The sequence below is a fragment of the Arvicola amphibius genome, chromosome 13 (assembly GCF_903992535.2).
Source record: "Arvicola amphibius chromosome 13, mArvAmp1.2, whole genome shotgun sequence".
NCBI classification, from domain to species: Eukaryota; Metazoa; Chordata; class Mammalia; order Rodentia; family Cricetidae; genus Arvicola; species Arvicola amphibius.
In genome coordinates, this window is record NC_052059.1 from 56,048,768 (window position 1) to 56,068,422 (window position 19,655).

General features: G+C 43.4%; 2 protein-coding genes across 2 annotated transcripts in view; one reads left to right on the top strand and one right to left on the bottom strand.

The window, feature by feature from the left end:
- Micu2 (mitochondrial calcium uptake 2) overlaps positions 1-18,925 on the top strand; it is an 85,791-nt gene extending 66,866 nt beyond the window's left edge. The window contains exons 7-12 of the mRNA XM_038310071.1: positions 4,144-4,209; positions 7,072-7,169; positions 10,572-10,743; positions 16,671-16,779; positions 17,173-17,330; positions 18,656-18,925. Of these exons, the coding sequence (XP_038165999.1) occupies positions 4,144-4,209; positions 7,072-7,169; positions 10,572-10,743; positions 16,671-16,779; positions 17,173-17,330; positions 18,656-18,748 (696 nt within the window). The 3' untranslated portion in view covers positions 18,749-18,925. The remainder of the gene's footprint in view (positions 1-4,143; positions 4,210-7,071; positions 7,170-10,571; positions 10,744-16,670; positions 16,780-17,172; positions 17,331-18,655) is intronic.
- LOC119800054 (60S ribosomal protein L28-like) lies at positions 14,794-15,251 on the bottom strand. Its single transcript, XM_038310072.1, has one exon. It carries the CDS (start codon positions 15,246-15,248, stop codon positions 14,892-14,894), a length of 357 nt encoding a protein of 118 aa, XP_038166000.1. The 5' UTR covers positions 15,249-15,251; the 3' UTR covers positions 14,794-14,891.
- Positions 18,926-19,655: the final 730 nt, after the last annotated feature.

A 19,655-nucleotide genomic window follows, 5' to 3' on the forward strand; every position in this document is an offset into this window, starting at 1 on the left:
AAGAACAGTATCTTGCCCAAATGACTAGCCTTGTCACATTGAAGGCAAATTCTAAAACGAATTTCTTCAATGCCCATCAACCTCTCTGAAGTAATTGGTGCTGCCAGAAGCAGACATGTCTCACAGTTGAGAAAAGCCTTAAGTTGTTAAAACATTTTAGATGCCATAGTCTGTAGGCCTTTGAAAGGTTTAAAGAATATCTATCTAACTAAAAAATGTCTCTGTATATCTAGAAAACCTAACTAACATGACTGCAAGTTTGACTCTTATAAATGACTATTCTATAATTTTTAATTATATATTATATTTTTAAATGAGATTTATAAACATAATACCTTAAACAAGAGCAGAAATATATATAACAAAATTGACCTTAAATTTGTATCAATAAATCAAAGGCCATACCAATGGAAAATATCCATTTCTATATCATATCCCACCTTAAATGAAAACAAACATTTATAAAAAATCATTTTGGGAAATTGGGCATAGTTTTCTCCAAACTGCTTCCTGCTGTTTGGTGGGCAAAGTATTTTTAGGCTTCATGGAGACCTTTAAGGGGGTCTTGTTCCATCAAACCATATTAGCTTGGAAAGAATCCACAGGTTCTTGTCTTCTGTGGAAACAAAAGCAGAACATCTTTTCCAAAGCAACATACCCTTAGACCCAAATTTTGAAGTCAAGATACCTTTAAAATATATATGCTGGTTTAGCTTAGCATATTGAACAATGAAATTAAATATATCTTTGTAGTTAGCTCATTCACAGGCAAAAAATTAAAAAAAAACACAATAACATACATAATCTAGATTGTGTATTTTCTATCTTTATGTGACTTATTTTTCTATACTCCTTTAATCCATGACTGTACTCTTATATTATTTTTACTGTCTTGTTAAAGATTAGTTTTATTTTTAAAACTATTTACTTCTTTTTATAACTGTCTATACTCTTTTTCCTGTCTCTCCCAAGCCTACATAATTTTTAAACACACTGTGACCCATTCAGAGGTTTATTTTTTTTTTCAGAGGTTTATTTTTGTCTAAATCTGTCTTTATTGTGTATATCTAATCATTTTCTGACCAGGAATGCCGTTTTTTCCCTAAATGTTAAGCAGATGTGATAGGACCAACTCTGTGGCCCTGCCTATTAGCTCTGCCCCATCCAACATGGCAGAAATATGTTCACTGACTCTGTGAGCCATGCTCACCGCCCCAGCTCTAGAGAGGCAGTGTGTCTGTGCGCCATTAGGTAATTTGTAGCACATTACTCATAAATCCATTTAAATGTAGGTCCTCCCAAAAGAGAGTTTTTTTTTTAGTATTTATTTATTTATTTATTTATTTATTTATTATGTATACAATAGTCTGTCTGTGTGTATGCCTGCAGGCCAGAAGAGGGCACCAGACCTCATTACAGATGGCTGTGAGCCACCATGTGGTTGCTGGGAACTGAACTCAGGACCTTTGGAAGAGCAGGTAGTGCTCTTAACCTCTGAGCCATCTCTCCAGCCCCCAAGAGTCAGAGTTTTTACTGCCAGCATGAACCAAAAAGCCACCTCTTAAAGAAGCCATGCAGTTTTTGCTGCTAATGCTGAGTCAGGAAGCCTTCTCTTAAAGGAGCCATGTCTCTGCTCACCACCAGCAAACAGAGCCTATCTGAAAAAAATGCAGCTATCAAGAAGCTTCAATTGACTCTCGATTTTGTGTCTAGAAGCCCTTTTTTTAATTAAGCTTTCTGAGGCTTTATGTGGATGTACATTGCTGAACACTGGGTGCCATTTTGTAAGCAGAGGCTGCTTGCTTGTTTTCCAGCCACCCAGACCCGAATAATCACAGAGATACTTAACACTGTTTGCCCTGTCTCATGAATATTTCTAACTAGCTTTTACATCTTAAATTAACCCATTTTTATTAATCTGTGTATTGTCTGTGATCTACCTGTAAATTTCTGGCATTCCGGCATCTTTCTCCTTCAGCAGCTACATGGCATCTCCTTGACTCTGCCTATTCTCTCTACATATCTCTTCCAGCCTGGCTATATTCTGCCCTGCTATACACCAAAGCAGCTTTATTCATTAACCAATAAAAGCAACACATGTACAGAAGGACATCCCACATTATTCCTGAAAACACTAGAACAAAAAGAAGCAAACTCACCCAGGAGGACTAGACAGCAGGAAATAATCAAATTGAGAGCAGAATTCAACAATACAGGAACAAAACAATACTAAGAAACAATGAGATAAAGAGTTGGTTCTTTGAGAAAATCAACAAAATAGACAAACCTTTATCGAAACTAACCAAAAGGCAGATAGAAATATCCAAATTAACAAAATCAGAAGCAAAAATGGGGACATAATAACAGACACAGAGGATATCCAGAGAATCATCAGGTCATGCTTTGAAAACCCATACCCCTCAAAATTGGAAATTAAAGGAAATGGACAATTTTCTGAATAAATATCACTTACCAAATTAAGTCAAGACCAGATAAACAAATTAAATAGCCCTATAACTGCTATAGAAATAGAAACAGTCATCAAAAGTCTCCTAGCCAAAAAAAAAAAAAAAAATCCCAGAACCAGATGGTTTCAGTGCAGAATTCTACAAGATTTTCAAAGAACTAATACCAATACTCCTCAAATCAGCTTCTTCATTAACCAATAGTGATGTAACATTCACAGCATACAAAAGGGCATCCCTCATCACAGGCAGACGAAAAAGCTGAAAAGTGTTGGAGTCAGTGCGACACAGCTCAGCAGTGAATACAAACAGGCCACATGCATGAATCTTGAGATAACCATGCTGAAAGAAAAATGGCACATGCAGAACAATATGCAGTGTTCAGTTACACTTGAAAACAAGGTGAAATTAGAGAAAAAAACAGAATTGCTTCCATGGACATTCAGAAAGGACAGGCTGACTACAGAGAGAAAAAATTTTCAAGTGTGCAAGGCTAGGATCTGTTTGTTTGGTGGGTGGTTGGTTGGGTGTTGTTGTTGTTGTTGTTGTTGTTGTTGTTGTTTTTTGAGACAGGGTTTCTCTGTACATTTGGAGCCTGTCCTGGAACTAGCTCTTGTAGACCAAGCTTGCCTCAAACTCACAGATATCCACCTGCCTCTGCCTCCCAAGTGCTGGGATTAAAGATGTGTACCACCACTGCCTGGCCAGGATCTGGGTTTTAATGTATGTCAATTTTTCCTAAAGCACTGTCCAGAGTAACAAGCAGGGAGCACCCCAGAGGCTGAGTGCTCCGTACATGGTAGTCTGTTGCTCTTATCTTTGTTGGATTATGTTCATTTCTGCATGAAAGAAGTGCAGGTGTTGGGCAAAGGAGGGATACGGAGTGAGAATGTGCCTGGCGCTGTGCCATGGGGTTTTCAATGGCAGACATAAAGGTGAAAGTGATGTCAAGCTTTCAATTGTTTCCCTGAAGCCAGGAGGGCATGGAGCACAGGGAGGGAGGACTCTGTAAAGAACCTAGCATAAGCCATTTGTCTAATTAACATAGAAGGGGTGCCAAGTGTAGATTGATAATCTGTGACTTACTGTTAGGAGTTTATAAATTACTAACAAGTCATTTTTTAAAGAAAGTCATGATGATTTGTTTCCTAATTGATTTAAACCATAGTTTGAGATTGTGTGTACATCTCACTTCTTTTTAATCCTTTCCTTTAATTTGCTTCCCATTTGAAGACTGGTACAAATGACTCTGGAAGGTAGGTAGGTTACTTAACATACTCAGTTTTAAGAAACCATTAACAGTTTTATAGTTAACAAAAATATAAGTATTTCAACATGTTACAAATAAATAAAAGGGAGAACATATGCAGAAGAGTGGCCTTGTATGTGATGCGCATCTGAAATGTGGCTGTAAAGTGTCAGCGCTGTAAGAAACACGCCCAAATGGAAACATCCGAAAGGAGTGAAAGGCAGACTGCAGCTCGTCTGCTGGAGGAGCTGCTGCTAAGCAGAGAACTGTGGCCCTGGCGGCCTTTCTGCCTGCTTAATCCTGCAGTCTTGCATGGCCTACAGCCAGCCGCAGACAGCTAGATGCCCTGTAACAGCTAGGCATCTGTCTTCAGGTTACTTCAGATCTCCATTAGACAGCCGTGTAAGTGTGTGTCTGTAATCTTTTCAGTTGCAGAAGATCATAAGTAAGCAAGATGACTTCAAGACAGTGAAGACGAATGAGACGGAATCCCAGGTATGTAAGGAAACGCTTCCAAACACATGGTGTTGGTAAAATCTGAACTCTGGTCCTCACACTGTGTGGTAAGTGCTCTACGCACTAAGCTGTCTCCATAGCTCATTATCTCATCTCATTGTGGCTTCAAGGTACATTGTTATATGGCTACAATATTTATGCTGTCGTTCCCCTTTTGGGAAGTATTTAACATATATCTGTCTTTCATAGTTCATAAGGCTGCAAGGAATAACCCTAGAATTATGCTATTTTATAGGCATGTGACTACATCTTAGGGATAACTGACCACAAATTCAGTTGCTGGATCAGAGTGTGTGACTGTTGGTAGGTTAACAGATGACCAGTATTAACCAGTATTCGTGTGGGTCACTACTTTCCATTCCCACCAGTGGTGCATACCAACACATTTCAGCTGCCTGCCATCTGGTAATTGTAAGTCCATCTTGCAAGATTTTCTTAAACTTCTGAATCACTCTACTTTAGGACATATCTATTTCAAATATGTAAGTTTTTAAAAAATCACAGCCTATGCCAAGAGCACATCTGTATATCCCAGCACTCAGGAGGCAGAGGCAGACAGATCTCTGTGAGTTCAAGGCCAGCCAGAGCTACACAAAGACACCCTCTCAAAAACCAAATACAACCTCCCCTCCACTGACATCACAGCAGGGGAGGATACCTGATGTCAAGTTGTCTTCTTAGGAAGAAAATTATTTTTATTTAGTCCAGGCTAAAGAATTGCTCACCTGGTAAAGCATTTGCATTGAAAGCCCAAGGACATAAACTCAGTCCCACGTAGAAGCTAGATTTGGTAGTGTATGCTTGTAATCCCAACACTGGTAAAGTGGGCAGGAGTATCCTTGGGGTTCCCTGGCAAGCTGCCTAACCTAACCTAGTTGGTAAGCTCTGGGCCAGCGAGAGACCTGATTCCCAAAAAAGTGTTCATATTCCTGTAGGTGACACCTAGGGTTGTCTTCTGGCCTACACACATACAAACACTGTTAAAAACAACAATAATTAAGAGCTGGGGAAATGGCTCAGTGTCTAAAGCATTTGCATGGAGGCATGAGAGCTCAACTCACATACACTCTGTGTGGGTGGAAGGGTCACAGTGACTGCAGCTTTGCAGATACAGTGCTCTGGCAAGGCAGGGCCAGTTAGAGACCCTGCCTCAGTGCAGTGGCGAGCAATCCAAAGGAACTGCATCAGCCTTGAGCCTCCATTCGTGTGCACCAGCAAAGACACCTGTGCCCACACATGTGAATGAGTGCATATACATGCACTCCACATATACACTATCGCAGGTGTGTATTAATACGTGAATGAGAAATTCCCTGAAACAAAAATGAAAACTTAGAAATATTTGTTTGCTTAGAGCAAAGTATGTTTAAATTGTTAAAAAGTTAAAACTTTTTAAGAGTATTGACTGAGCTTCCAGAGGTCCTGAGTTCAATCTCCAGTGCCCACGTGGCAGCTCACAGCTGTCTATAAATCTTGGCCTGTGGGATCCAGTACACAGACATCCATGTAGACCAAACGCCCACATACATAAATAGATCTTTAAAGAGGGGAAACCGGCAGGGAGACTGAGTGCACTCCGCGGTGGTGCTTACAGAGCGCCCACAGCGTCCTGGGTTCAGTTCCAGCACCACTTAAGTGAAGCAGACGTGCAGCCCAATCTAGGACGGCACGGTCCTCCTTGCTGCTGGAAACCTGTCTCAAAGTATAAAAGTTGAAGTGGACTTGTAAAGGAAAATCAAGATCTCATAACCAGGGGCTTCAAAGCAGATGCGGTGTACAACTCTAACTTCATTTGATTTTATGCTCAGAGCAAGACTTAAATCTAAATCTAATTAGAAAAACAAAATTCTCAGGGAATTAAGGGGAAAAGTTGGTAAATATAATCAAAATACATTGTATGAAATTCTTAAAGAATTAGTAAAAATATTTAGCTACCATGAATTTTACTCATGCTTTGACATTTGGTCTGATGTTTGGTAAATGTCAAAAGTAGAAGCTATCCCTCTTCTGAGCTTAAATTTGGGGACATTTGGCTATTCAGTTGATCTGTCCCCTCATTCTGTAATCCTGAGGCACACACCCTCTACACTTCAAAAGATATGTAGAACCTTAGGACTGTGGAAATTTGAATCTAAAAATAAAAAATTCTAGTTATAGCCAAACTGAGTGGAAGAGAATGAAGACATGCTTTCACAGATAATGGTGTCTGTGGGCCCGGGGCAGACGAGGCTTTGCTAAGAGTGCCAAGGAGCTGCAGGCCTGCAGCTGTTTGAGTTACGCAGCCCTGTTTAGACGGACAGGTTCTGGAGTAAGTCTGTGGTGCTGGCTGGAGTTTAGTCATGGCCCTGTCTGGACTGCCACTCTGCAGGGAGAAGTCGGCAGTGAGGACAGGAGTGTAGGGTGGAGCTAGAAGGATCACTGGGCACTGGACTCCAGGCCAGTGTGGTGTGGGCTACAGAGAGCCTCTGGGTGGCAGTGTCAGGGCACTTCAAGGAGTGCTAGGAGGGACTTGGTCCACTAGTCCAGCGTGGCAGCACGCACCCGTAACCCCAGCTGAACTGAAAGAGGGCGAGGAGTCCCACCCTGGACTCTCTAGACTTTTGACTTTTCCCCATTCAGCGTAGTTTCAACTGTAGGTTTGTCCTGTTAGGGCATGTCCCTTCTGTTCTTAGTTTCTGTAGAGTTTCATCACAGAGGATGTTAGTGGAAGTTGGGGGAGTCCTGTTAGCCAAGGTCGTAGGCAGGAGTGACTGCCCTCATTGCCTTCACATCCTGCAGGACACACTCATGGACATTTCCCCAAGCTCACACCCACAGGTTCCTTTCTGTGCTTCTTTATAGGAACCAGCAGTGAAAGAGCCTGGAATTAACACAACCCTTCAAGTGCGTTTCTTTGGGAAAAGAGGAGAAAAAAAACTTCATTATAAAGAATTTCGAAGGTAAACATAAAATCTGGGGAAATGTTATATGTAAGAAATGAAGAAACTGTCCGGGTGGTGGTGACACACACCTTTAATCCCAGCCCTCAGGAGGGGTACGCAGGCAGATCTCTGTGAGTTCAAGGCCAACTTCATCTACAAAATGAGTTCCAGGATAGTCAGGGCAACACAAAGAAACCATGTCTCAAAAAGCCAAGGTGGGCGGGGGGAGAGAGAGAGAAAGAAAGAAACTGAATATCCTCATTTTCTAGAACTGCATACTATAAGGCAGCAGTTGTCGGCTTCTGACCCGTGGGCAAACCTGTCTCCAGAATACTTACATTGTGATTCATAGCAGTAGTAAAATCACAGTTATGAAGTAGCAATGAAATAATGTTGTGATTGGGGTCACCACAATATGAAGAACTGTATTAAAGGGTCACAGCATTAGGAAAGTTGAGAAACCCTGCTCTAGACCTAGATACTCTTTATGGTTCTTTAAGGTATTTATCACTGAGGATTTAACCTATAAAACATAAAGTTACTATTCTTAAATATTCTAGCCCATTTTTAAAAAATAATGTCTGATTTATAAAATGTAATGGTTATTTTTGGTTACTTGATATTGGCAAATAAGAGACATGCCCCAAGCATCACTTTGGGTTATTTGTTTTGTTTTGTTTTGTTTTTTGAGACAAGGTTTCTTTGTGTGCTTTTGGCTGTCACTCTGTAGACCAGGATGGTCTCGAATTCGCAGAGATCACCTGCCTCTGCCTTCTGGGTGCTGAGATTAAAGGTGTGTACCACCACCACCCAGCAATTTTGTTCTTAACACTAAACAAGCAGCCCAGCTTAACACAAAAATAAGGTCATGCGCTGTGCCCCTTAGTGCAGCTCTGCTGGGACCAGCACTGGCACATCTCAGCCGGGTTACTGTGCACTGAAACGGTCCTGAGATGTGGACACTCAGCTCTGGTCTACACAGGCCTCTTCTGCAGAGGTCCAGCAGTAAATCTTCATGACCAACAGCTGCATTGTGAAAGTAGCCAGTGCGGTAGGAAGCAGACTGTTCCACGTCTCAGATAAAGCGTCATGCTAACATACTTCCCTGAACTTGTTTCTTCGTAAAATTAGAGTATCTGTTTACTGTAGTCCTTAACACAGTGGAGCCCTGCTTACCTCCTCCCTGGGCCTCCCTGGAGCACTCTCTGGAACACAGTTTCTAAACAGGTACTAGAAAGCAGCAGATCAGAATACTAGAAAAATCCTGATATGGAAGGCAGGGGGCCTGCATCTTGCTTGGCTCCCTGCATTTCTGCTGAGATTTGCTAAGTCTATATATACTTATATACCGTGTGCTGTTGTGTCTCAAACACTAAGCATAATCCTTTTTACAAGCTATGTGGAAAACATGCATGCCATTCAGATGCATTGCAATGAATGCTTCTGTCAATGAAGAGATTTTACCCCATGTGGGAAGTTAGGAGTAGATTAAAGGGAGACCCAGGGAAAGGCGTGTAGCCCATGAAGATAGATGGGTTTTTATGTACGTTTATCAGGTGGGTTTCTTTTTAAAAGGCCCTTGGCATTGCAAAGAAGCTGCCGTGTGAAGAGAGGTGTGTTCTTCCCTTTCATAGCTGACAGCAGTGAACAGAAGCATGCTGTAGCCAGTGCTGTTCAGAATGAGGTGTCACCTCTGCTTTTCTCTCATTCTCTGTCCAGTTGGTCACCAAAAACTATGAATTCCCTTCTCGTGACCTCTTGGTCCCTCGGTTCTCCAGTGCTGCGGCAGCCCAGCACACTTCTTTGCCTCCTGCTCCATCTCCCTGGTCAGCCTCCCAGTCTCTTACCCTCTTCCCTCCTATCCCAGAAGGTGGAAAAGAACAGCACAGCTGTTGTGCACGCCTCTTCGCTCACTACAGACTTCTTTTAATTATCCTGATGCAAATCAGCCAAGGGGCGGTTAGCACTCAGTCAGTTAAGTGCTTGTTCTATAAACACAAGGGCCTGAGTTCATTTGCAGCAGCTATATGAAAAACAGCCATGGCGACACATGCCTGTGCCACCAGTGCTATGGAGGCGGAGACAAGGACCCTGGAGCTCACTGGCCAGACAGATCCACTGAATCGGCAATGGCAGACCCTGCCTCAGAAAATGAGGTGGAAAAGTGATAGAGGAAGACAACAGGCTTCAGTCTGTAGCCTTCGCAAGCATTGAAACACACATGCACCAACATGCACCCATACACACTAACACACATGCACCCAAACATGCGTACCTACACACACCTACATATGCACCCATACACACATAGCCATGCATGCACCCATACACACGCACTAACACACTAAAGCACATGAACACACTAACACAAAGTCATTGAATATTATCATAGTACACAATACAATAAAATTCAGTAAAACAAAATACAAAATATATCAGTAAAATATTGCTATCCATTAGTTCAACCCACAACCCAAAATGCATTCAGTTTTAGACAAAATTCTGCTTTGACCCAGAAAGAAATATAGCATCAAAAATCTGTGCATCCGGTACATTCGGCAAATGTTGCAGGAGACAGGCGCTCATCGCAGAGTTAGACATCTACGCCCATTCTCCCCTCTACACTTGGAAGTTACAGGAGAAATGCAGACCCTAAAGAAAGCTACTAACAATGGTGGTTTTCTCCCACTAGCCTGATTGTATGTATTTCTTTATCCCATGTATATAGTCTACCCATTTTAAACTGTATTATGGCACACAAAAGGTAAAATTTATTTAAAGGAGATTGCAACACATGAAAGCATAGGATGCTCATAATGGCTTTGACATTACTCAAGTAATAAACCCTAGTGCAATTTTTCTAGATTCTTGTTCAAGAAAGTAAAAGTTTAATCTGACAGCTATCAATGTGACTTTGCTCAAAGTAACATGCTGGTTTTATTTTTTTTAAAAAAAAAAAAGTGTGTTTTGTCACATAGATTCACACTGTTGCCCCAAAAACTGCAGATAATTTCATGTAGACCTAAGCTTCTGATACAAAATCATTGTTTCTATGTTGGTATCCATTAATTATTAAACTAAAGGAATGTCCTCCCCTATACTTAATTTTTCCGGCTGTTGATGTTTGTGCATTGGAAAATGCTCTTTTCTGTAGATCTGTTAAAGCAGCATTCAGCATAACTTTTACACCTTCACACCATGGCAGCTCTGGGTGCCAGGTGTAGTACAGACCTGCTGGACTGTTGGGCTTGGCCTGTCTCCGGCTGCTCTCTCGCGCCCTGACACAGCCTGACGCTTCCTTCTGCTCACCTACCAGAGGCCAGCAGTTGTGGGGAGGCGGGAGCTGCCTCACAGCCCACTTACAGTATTAAGGGGGAATGCCACTCGCTGCTTATACCACTTTCGTACTTTACTGTTTAGATTTATGGAAAACTTACAAACGGAAGTTCAAGAAATGGAATTCCTTCAGTTTTCTAAGGGTCTGAACTTCATGAGGAAGGAAGATTTTGCAGAGTGGCTCCTTTTCTTCACTAACACCGAAAATAAAGACATCTACTGGAAAAACGTGAGAGAAAAGTTGTCGGTAGGAGAGGTCGGTATACCTTTTCTTTACACATTTGAGAGACATGAAACAGATCAGAAATTTCATAGGACATAGTGACTTGTAACTGAACTGATGCAGCCAGGTCAAGGACACTTCCCTAGTACCAGCTCCCTGTCATGAGCTGCCTCCGACACAGCACAGCCCCTGTGAGGCTGCAGCTCCACCGTGGACGAGGCTCTACCCAGTGCTGGCAGCTGCTCTGGAGAGCTTAGCCAGTGGAAATAAGCAAGGCTGTTTGGGAAGAAGGCCATGGTTGTCTCTGTTTACATAGGATTTGACTATGTACCTAGTGAGCCCATCAGAGCCCCCTTGAAAACCATCAGGAAAAAACTGAATTCAATGAAGTGCTGCTGTGTCGTTAACATATTAGGAGTAGCTGTCCCGTGTACACATTTTCACAGGAAATGTGATTTGTGTGTGAGCTTCAAAGTGATGATCACCAGACTCGTAGTCGTGGTTTTGTACGCGTCTGAGTGACTTTCTGTTGCTGTGACACCATCACTAAGGCGATTACAGAAGGCAACATTTAACTTGGGCTTACAGGTGCGGGCTTAGACGTCATGGCGACAAAGCAAAGGCATGGTGGCAGGGACAGCTGAGCGCTCACATCGCCATCCACAGGTTGGAGGCAGAGAGCGAGGGAGAGAGAGACAGACTGACTCTGGGAATGAATGACACAAATCTTTTGAAACTTCAAAGTGTCACATACTTCCTCCAACAAGGCCACACCTCCTAACTCTGTTCACACAGTTCTGCCCACTGGGGACCAGGTAGGCGAGCATGAGCTAGGAGCCATGGTGCCCTTCTCATTCAACTGTCTGTCCTGTAGTGAGATTTCAAGGGATTGTTTGTTTTTTTTAATTTTTTATTATTTATTTATTTACATGTACACGTGTATATGTCTGTATATATGTGTATATCTGAGGTTGGGTCTATCCCCTGGAGCTGGAGTTACAAGCAGTTGTAAGCTGGTGTGGGTGCTGGGAGTTGAACTCAGGTCCTCTGCAAGAACAAAACATGCTTCCACCCACTGTGCCATCTCTTCAGCGCCTGTTAGTTTTCTTTTTGTTTTGAATCAGTGCCTTGCCATATCTTAACCTTGAACGCTCAAGTGGTCTTTCACCTCAGCTTCCCTAGGAGCTACGACCACAGGCGTGTGTCACTGCGATTTTTTACCTTTGTCATTTTATGTAAGCAAAATGTTTTTGGAGTGAGCAAGTACTTTTGTATAAGATCTAAAGAACTATTTCTGTTTTTAAAATTATGAACCCCTTTCTCTCTCTTTTTTTTCTTTCTTTTTTTTTTGGTTTTTGTTGTTATTGTTTTGTTTTATTTTTTGTTTTTCGAGACATGGTTTCACTGTGGCTTTGGAGCCTGTCCTGGAACTAGCTCTTGTAGACCAGGCTGGCCTCGAACTCACAGAGATCTGCCTGCCTCTGCCTCCCAAGTGCTGGGATTAAAGGTGTGCGCCACCACCGCCCGGCTTCTCTCTTTTTTTCTAATGTGTATCCATGTTAGTGCATGTGTGTGTACGTGTGAATCACATGTGTGCAAATGCTCACAGAGGCCAGGAGGTGTCAGATCCCCTGGAACTGGAGTTACAGGAGATTGCAACCCACTCTGTGTAAGTGTTGGGAATGGCATTCCGGTCCTATGCAAGAGCAGCTGATATTGGTAACTGTTGGGCCATCTCTCCAGCCTTTGAAAGTCATTTCTAGCAAAAGGGAAAAGATCAAGTATGAGTGACCCAGCCAGGCATGGCGGCGCATGCCTTTAATCCCAGCGCTCGAGAGGCAGAGGTGGGTGGATCTCTGAGTTCCAGACCAGCCTGGGCTACAAACTGAGTTCCAGGACAGCCAGAGCTACACAGAGAAACCGTGTCATTAAAAAAGGAAAAGAAAAAAAAATATATGAGTGATCCTTTTCCTCCTCTCATAATGTTGTCCAGTAGGCCTTGAATTTATAATTCCCCTGCCTCAGCCTCCTGTATGCCACCATGGCCAGACAGGCAATACAATTGATAATTGAAGTGGAAATACATAATTACAAGTGAATTTAATTTTTAAAATGAAGAAATGTTTATAATGATGGTGCACGCCTCTAGTCCCAGGACTCCAGAGGCCAAGGCAGATAGATCTTGAGTTTGAGGCCAGCCTGGTCTATAAGGGAGTTCCAGGACAGTCAGGGTCACGAAGAGAAACCCTGTCTCAAGAAACCAAAAAATTGGAAATTTTTTTAAGAGGAAGGAAATGTTTACAACCCTGATTAGATACATCTAATTTAAGAGCTGCCCCTAGTATTGACTAGGAGATTAAAAGGTTTACATATAATGTCCTCCTGGGCTGGTCAGGTTGCCAGGTGAAGCTAATGAGCACACGGTGGAATCTTTTCAAACCGTGACTCTCAAACACTAGGAGGATCTGAGAACTTAAAGACAGACTGTCGGCTAGTACAGAGTACCTGAAATGCTTATGTTTCTACACTACCCTGCACAACGGAGTGGGCGCTCACAGAAGATTCAAGATTATTGGGTCAGAGACAAGAAAAATAAAAACAAAAAAAAATGTTACTTATAGCAGGAGAATGAACATCCTGTTTGTGCTGGTTTCCCCTTGCCACCCAAGGCCAGTAACAGTGATTCTGAGATTCCCTGAGGGAAGCTGCTGTGCGAAAAATCATACACAGCCAAACAAATCAGTCCTTCCCACCAGGCAGGAAGCGGTTTCCTGACCTTTGCTGCAGGAGGCCTTGTTTTCATTATCCTGGCAGTAAGCAAAGTGGTCCTCTGTCTGAGGAAACCCGTGTGGGTAGGGCCACTCCTAGGCTGTGGTCCTGGGTTCTAGAAGAAAGCAAGCTGAACAAGCCATGAGGAGTAAGCCAGTAAGCATCACCCCTCCATGGCCTCTGCATCAGCTCCTTCCCCCTGGTTCCTGCCCTGCTTGAGTTCCTGTCCTGACCTCCTCTGATGGAGAACAGTGCTGTGGAAGTGGAAGCCAAAATCAGCCCTGTCCTCCCCAAGCTGCTGTGGCCATGGTGCTTCATCACAGCAATGGTGACCTCACCAGGACAGGACATAAAGTCACAAGAACAGAAATCACAAGTGAACAGTGCGAAACCTCATTTTGAAGATGCACAAGTTCAGATGGTAATGAGATTCCATTTCCACCTGTAGAAAAGCCTAGCATGCACAAGGTCTGAGTTCACACCTCAGCATGCTGAAAAGAGAAGAGAAGTGGGCATCGGAACGGCTGCACTCCATGCCTGTTTTAAGATCATGATACGCTATACAGAGAAATGATACTTGACCCACACTGTGCGGACAAATTCACTGTGGGGAAAAGGAAAGTGGCGTGCAGACATGCGCAGAGAGGGTGTTCCCAGTCAGACAGGCAGTTTGTGTTGTGTGGGTCACAGCCGCTTGTGTGTGAGCTGTGTATTTCTGGAAGCATGCAGGTGCAGTCCATGCCTTTGCAGTGGGGTCAGAAGAGGGGTCGGAGGAGGAAGGCAGGCTTGTTACCCCTCACACTGCTGGCATTTTTTCACCTTGGTCACATATTCTTTCTAGTTCTTTTGTTGGGCTGGAGAGATGGCTCAGGTTAGAACACTGCTGCTCTTGCAGAGGACCCAGTTTGATTCTAGCGCCCACATTGTGGCTCACAGCTGTCTGTAACTTCATCCAGGGGATCTAATGCCTGTTCTGGCCTCCATGGGCACCAGGCATGCAAGTGGTACACAGACAACACCCGTATGAAAAATAATACATTTTTTGAATTTGTTGCAGTTTTACAACTTCGATTGCTCCACAAAGGCAGAAAGCAGTGGGACTTGAGCAGACCACATGTGAACAAAGGGCAGGTCCTAAAAAGGCCCTGTAGAAATAAGAATTTTCTGTCAGAACTTCCACTGGTCCAGCCAGCATGTACCTGTAACCCAGCTACTCTGGAGATCAAGGCAATAGGGATACTAAGTTTGAGATCAATTCAGGCAGCATCAATTGAAGGAAGAGAATTTTCTAATTTCTTTTTTAAAAAAAAAAAAAAAAAGTCAGTAGACTCTTTATTGCTTCTGGGGTGTAGGGCTCAGGAGCTCTTGGTGGGACGGGTCCGTTTCCTCTTCACCACCACAGGCTTCTGGCTTCATAGGATGGCACTGGCCCTGCGGATGGCCGCCATGCGCAGATCGGGGCGGTACTTGTTCTTTCGGATCATGTGCCTGATGCTGCTCAGGGTGGCCCGTGCATTCTTGTTGATGGTGGTCCTTACGTAAGAAGTAGCTGGTTTGCGCTGACCGGATCTGCGTTTCATGACTACCACGACCCCTTTACCGTCGGCCGCGGGCTCCACTCCCACTGTCTTGCGGTGAATCAGCCCCTTGTAGCGGAAGGAGTTGCGGGCTTTCAGATTATTGGGTTCGGTGCTGTACGTCTGCTTATTCCTCTTAATCAGGAAACTGGAGCAGTTCCGAACGACCATCCATTGCAGATGCGCAGACATGGCGGCGGCGCCTGCTCTTCTATGGCAGACGGAGACGGAAAAACCTAATTTCTTTTTTTAATTTAAGATTTATTAATTTTATGTGAGTACTCTACCTATATATATATGACTTTATGCCAGAAGAGGTCATCAGATCCCACTATAGATGGTTGTGAGCCACCATGTGGTTGCTGGGTATTGAACTCAGGACCTCTAGAAGAGCAGCCAGTGCTCATAACTGCTGAGCCATCTCTAGCCCCCTCTCCAAATTCTTTTTTACTGGTAAAGTAGCTTTTAAACTTAGGTTTTGTTTGTTCTTAAGTATGTAGATACTGAAATCAGATAGACCAAGGTTCAAATCTCAGTTCCACTCCATAGACCTTGGACAAAGGAACCTAAGAGTTGCCTGCCTGAGGTTTAGGCAAAGATAATACACATCTTAGAGAGCTGGAGTTTCAGCATCGGCCACATTGTCCAGTGCCTGTTCACTGGTTAAGTAGGAGTGGCCCACTGAACAGGGTCTTAGTAGTCTCCTTGGCTGTAGTCATAAAGTACAGAAAAACCTATCTTCTCTCTGTTCTGGAGAAATCTAAGATCAAAGTGCCAGCAAGGCTGGGTTTAAACTGCTCTTTGGTGAAGCTTACACAGTGTCTGTCCTCTGTGTCCTCGGATGGCTGCGGCTCTGTAGGGTGTGGGGGGTACATGTACACAGGGAGAAAGGGAACAAGAGCAGCAGTGAGTATACATACTTAGGTTAGTGTGTACATTCCCGTGGACATCAGCCTTACAGGACTGCAACCCTCCCAGGGCTTTACTTTACCTCTGCAGCCTCCTTGAAACTGAGACTAAGGGGAGAAGCTAGGCCTGGCCCCAGAGTACCCAGTCCACACAGCTACACGGCAGCCTCATTCTCATGGACCTCCTGCACTCTCGGATCTAGCGTTCTGTTCTTTGTGGGGAGGCGAGAGTGGGGGGGGGGTTGCGTTAGGTTTTGTTTTCTGTTGTTGTTTTGTTTTGTTTTGTTTTGTTTTCTTGTTTTTCGAGGCAGGGTTTCTCTGTAGCTTGGAGCCTGTCCTGGAACTCACTCTGTAGACCAGGCTGGCCTCGACCTCACAGAGATCCGCCTGCCTCTGCCTCCATATTGCACTCTGTTCTGTGTCTTTAACATTTTATCAACTTGCTTAGAAAGATCTAAGTTCATAAGCTTTAGGATAGAAGACTTAACACCAATAAGATTCCAATGCATAGCGGGGTGGTGGTGGCGCGCGCGTTTAGAGGCGGATCTCTGTGAGTTCGAGGCCACCCTGGTCTACAAGAGCTAGTTCCAGGACACCTAGGGCTGTTACACAGAGAAACCCTGTCTCGAAAAACTAAAAAAGAAAGAAAAAATATATATTTTAATGTATATGTAAAATTATAATTAAAAACCTTTTATTTTATTAGAGCATTAGTTTGGATGAATTCAAGTCATTTTGCCATTTTACAACACATTTGGAAGACTTTGCTATCGCCATGCAAATGTTTAGCTTAGCTCATCGCCCCGTGAGACTGGGTAAGATACAGATCATTTCATTTTTATTGTCTGTAAGTAGTTTTACTATCGAGTAGATGATACCGATAAGGGGGTGACTAGCAGTAAGATAATATTATTCTCCGTTCATAGCACCCGCAGGCTTACTCAGGAGTCACTTTCTCTGCTTTTACTTTCTTATTCTCCAGAAGGGGAAGGACTTGGAATTGAATATGTTACTGGGAACCTTGATTACCTTGAAATGCCCTGCTTTACCCTCATGACATTTCTCAACCAGATGCATGATTTGAATACTCTCATGATTTGTGTACACTCGTGATTTGAATGCTCTTCTCAAATAATGGGAAAATGTGGATTAAATTCACTTAGACTAATTTACCTGGTTGATCGGCAGTTTCTTGCTTTGCTTTTCAGCGGAGTTTAAGAGAGCTGTCAAAGTGGCAACTGGACAGGAGCTCTCAAACAATATCTTGGACACTGTCTTCAAGATCTTTGACTTGGACGGCGATGAATGCCTCAGCCACGGGGAGTTTCTTGGAGTATTGAAAAACAGAATGCATCGAGGTTTATGGGTAACGGATTTTTAGTTTGTTTATTTTTTGTTTTTTTTTTAAATCTGTGTTTTTACATGTTAGTAACAATGGTATTAAACATAAAATTTAGAGCAAATGAAATATGTTAAATGGAATCTTTATCATTTATACAGAAACTAAACTACAGCCAAACCCTGAACTGTCTTTTACAAGAATAATATTTACCATTTTCCTTGCTTTAAAAATAACTTGAGTCTGGGAAATGGTTCCATTAGTAAGGCCCTGAGTTTGGTCCCCAGAACCAGGTAAATGCCAGGCATAGTGACATGTACTTAGAATCTCACTTCTGGAGAGACAGAGATAGGTGGGTATGTGGGTTTTGCCAGCTAGCCAGACTAGCCTCCTTTTTGAGCTTCAGGCCAGTAAATGACACCCAAGGCTGTCCTCGGACCTCTGTCATTGTACATACTTATACACACGCATGCACACACACTTGGACATACATGCACACTTGTATATTGTATGTACACATGCGCACATATATCTGAATCTAATTTCAGAAATCACAGCCTAGTATCTTACCTTGGTACTGACCTTGGACTCATTAGGTTCAAATCCTGCCCTGTCATGTATTAACTGATGAATCTTTTTTGTTTTTGTTTTTTTTGAGACAGGGTTTCTCTGTGTAGCTTTGGAGCCTGTCCTGGCACTCACTCTGTAGACCAGGCTGCCCTCGAACTCACAGAGATCCACCTGCCTCCTGGGTGCTGAGATTAAAGGCGTTTGCCACAGCCACCCAGCTAACTAATGAATCTTGAAGAGCCACTTAGTTTGTTCCTCAGATACCTCATCTGTATAATGAAGAAAATGATTGATTTACGTACAATACCTATGCAGGGAGCTAACTATGAAGCACGCAGAACCCTCAGTACATGTCATGGCTGCTCATAGTCACATGCTGGGCTCTGACTAGGGGACAGAGAAAGTCCAGAATTTTGTTTGCATTAGGATCTACTAGAAGTATTCTCATGAAATAAATTTACATCAGAATAACTTGACTTTAAGCGTCTGCACGGCAATAAGTAGATAGTTAGGAAGAGAGCCAGGAAAGAGGGATGATTGAGAGCTGACGCTTGTGTTCCTAACATAAGATTATTCATTTACAATTAGAAAAGAGATCCCGGTTCCCACAGCGCGTGTTATCTTATATAATTATATATATATGGGGAAATTATATATACGGATTTCATTACATAGATTTGGCAATATAACCCACCCTCAACTTTCTTTAGAGAAGTATGGGAAGGCAATAAACAGGGCCACGAGACATGATTCCAGTGCCTGACCTTTCTCTCGGGTGACAGGTGTCGCAGCAGCAGAGTGTGCAAGAGTACTGGAAGTGCGTGAAGAAGGAGAGCATTAAGGGAGTCAAGGAAGCCTGGAAACAAGCTTTTTAAGAACAAGATGTGTAGCAATTACATTGCTTGAAGTGCCAGAATTTGTGACTTTTTTTCAAAGAATTAACTTTCTCTAAATCTTCATTGAGTTGCCTTGTAATGTAAAAATGCCATGTACTCATTTTCTGGTTCAGGGATTGAGGCGGGGGGGAGCAAGGGGTAAAGTGTGTGCCACAGTGCACAGTCCAGCCTGTGGGAGCCAGTTCTCTCCTACCGTGGGAGTCCCAGAGATTGAACTTGGGTCATGAGCTTTGGCATCAAGTGCCCTTACCTAATAAGCCATCCAGCCAGCTCTGACTCAGTAATTTCTTGGTAAATTTTCATAAAAGAATATAATAAAAAGAACAGAAAGTATTCCTTTACAGAAACACACACTACATTGCCAGAGGCCTGTATGCAGAGTGATGCTTTGGTAAGCTGGAGGCCGAGGCTGTCACTGAGCCTTTGGACATGAGAACGTGAAGTGCTTTCTAAAAGACTAAGCAAGCACCACCAGGGACAAGTCTCACTCCAGGCTTCCCTCACCGTATCCTGTCCAGTGTGACTGTTCCCTCCCTGTGTCCTGTCCTGTGTGACTGTTCCCTCGCCGTGTCCTGTCCTGTGTGACTGTTCCCTCGCAGTGTCCTGTCCTGTGTGACTGTTCCCTCGCCGTGTCCTGTCCTGTGTGACTGTTCCCTCGCCGTGTCCTGTCCTGTGTGACTGTTCCCTCGCCGTGTCCTGTCCTGTGTGACTGTTCCCTCGCCCGTGTCCTGTCCTGTGTGACTGTTCCCTCTCTGTGTCCTGTCCTGTGTGACTGTTCCCTCGCCGTGTCCTGTCCTGTGTGACTGTTCCCTCGCCGTGTCCTGTCCTGTGTGACTGTTCCCTCACCGTGTCCTGTCCTGTGTGACTGTTCCCTCGCCGTGTCCTG

What these genes read in the sequence shown, in the direction of transcription:
- LOC119800054 (XM_038310072.1), bottom strand. Translation starts at nt 15,248, where the DNA reads ATGTCTGCGCATCTGCAATGGATGGTCGTTCGGAACTGCTCCAGTTTC.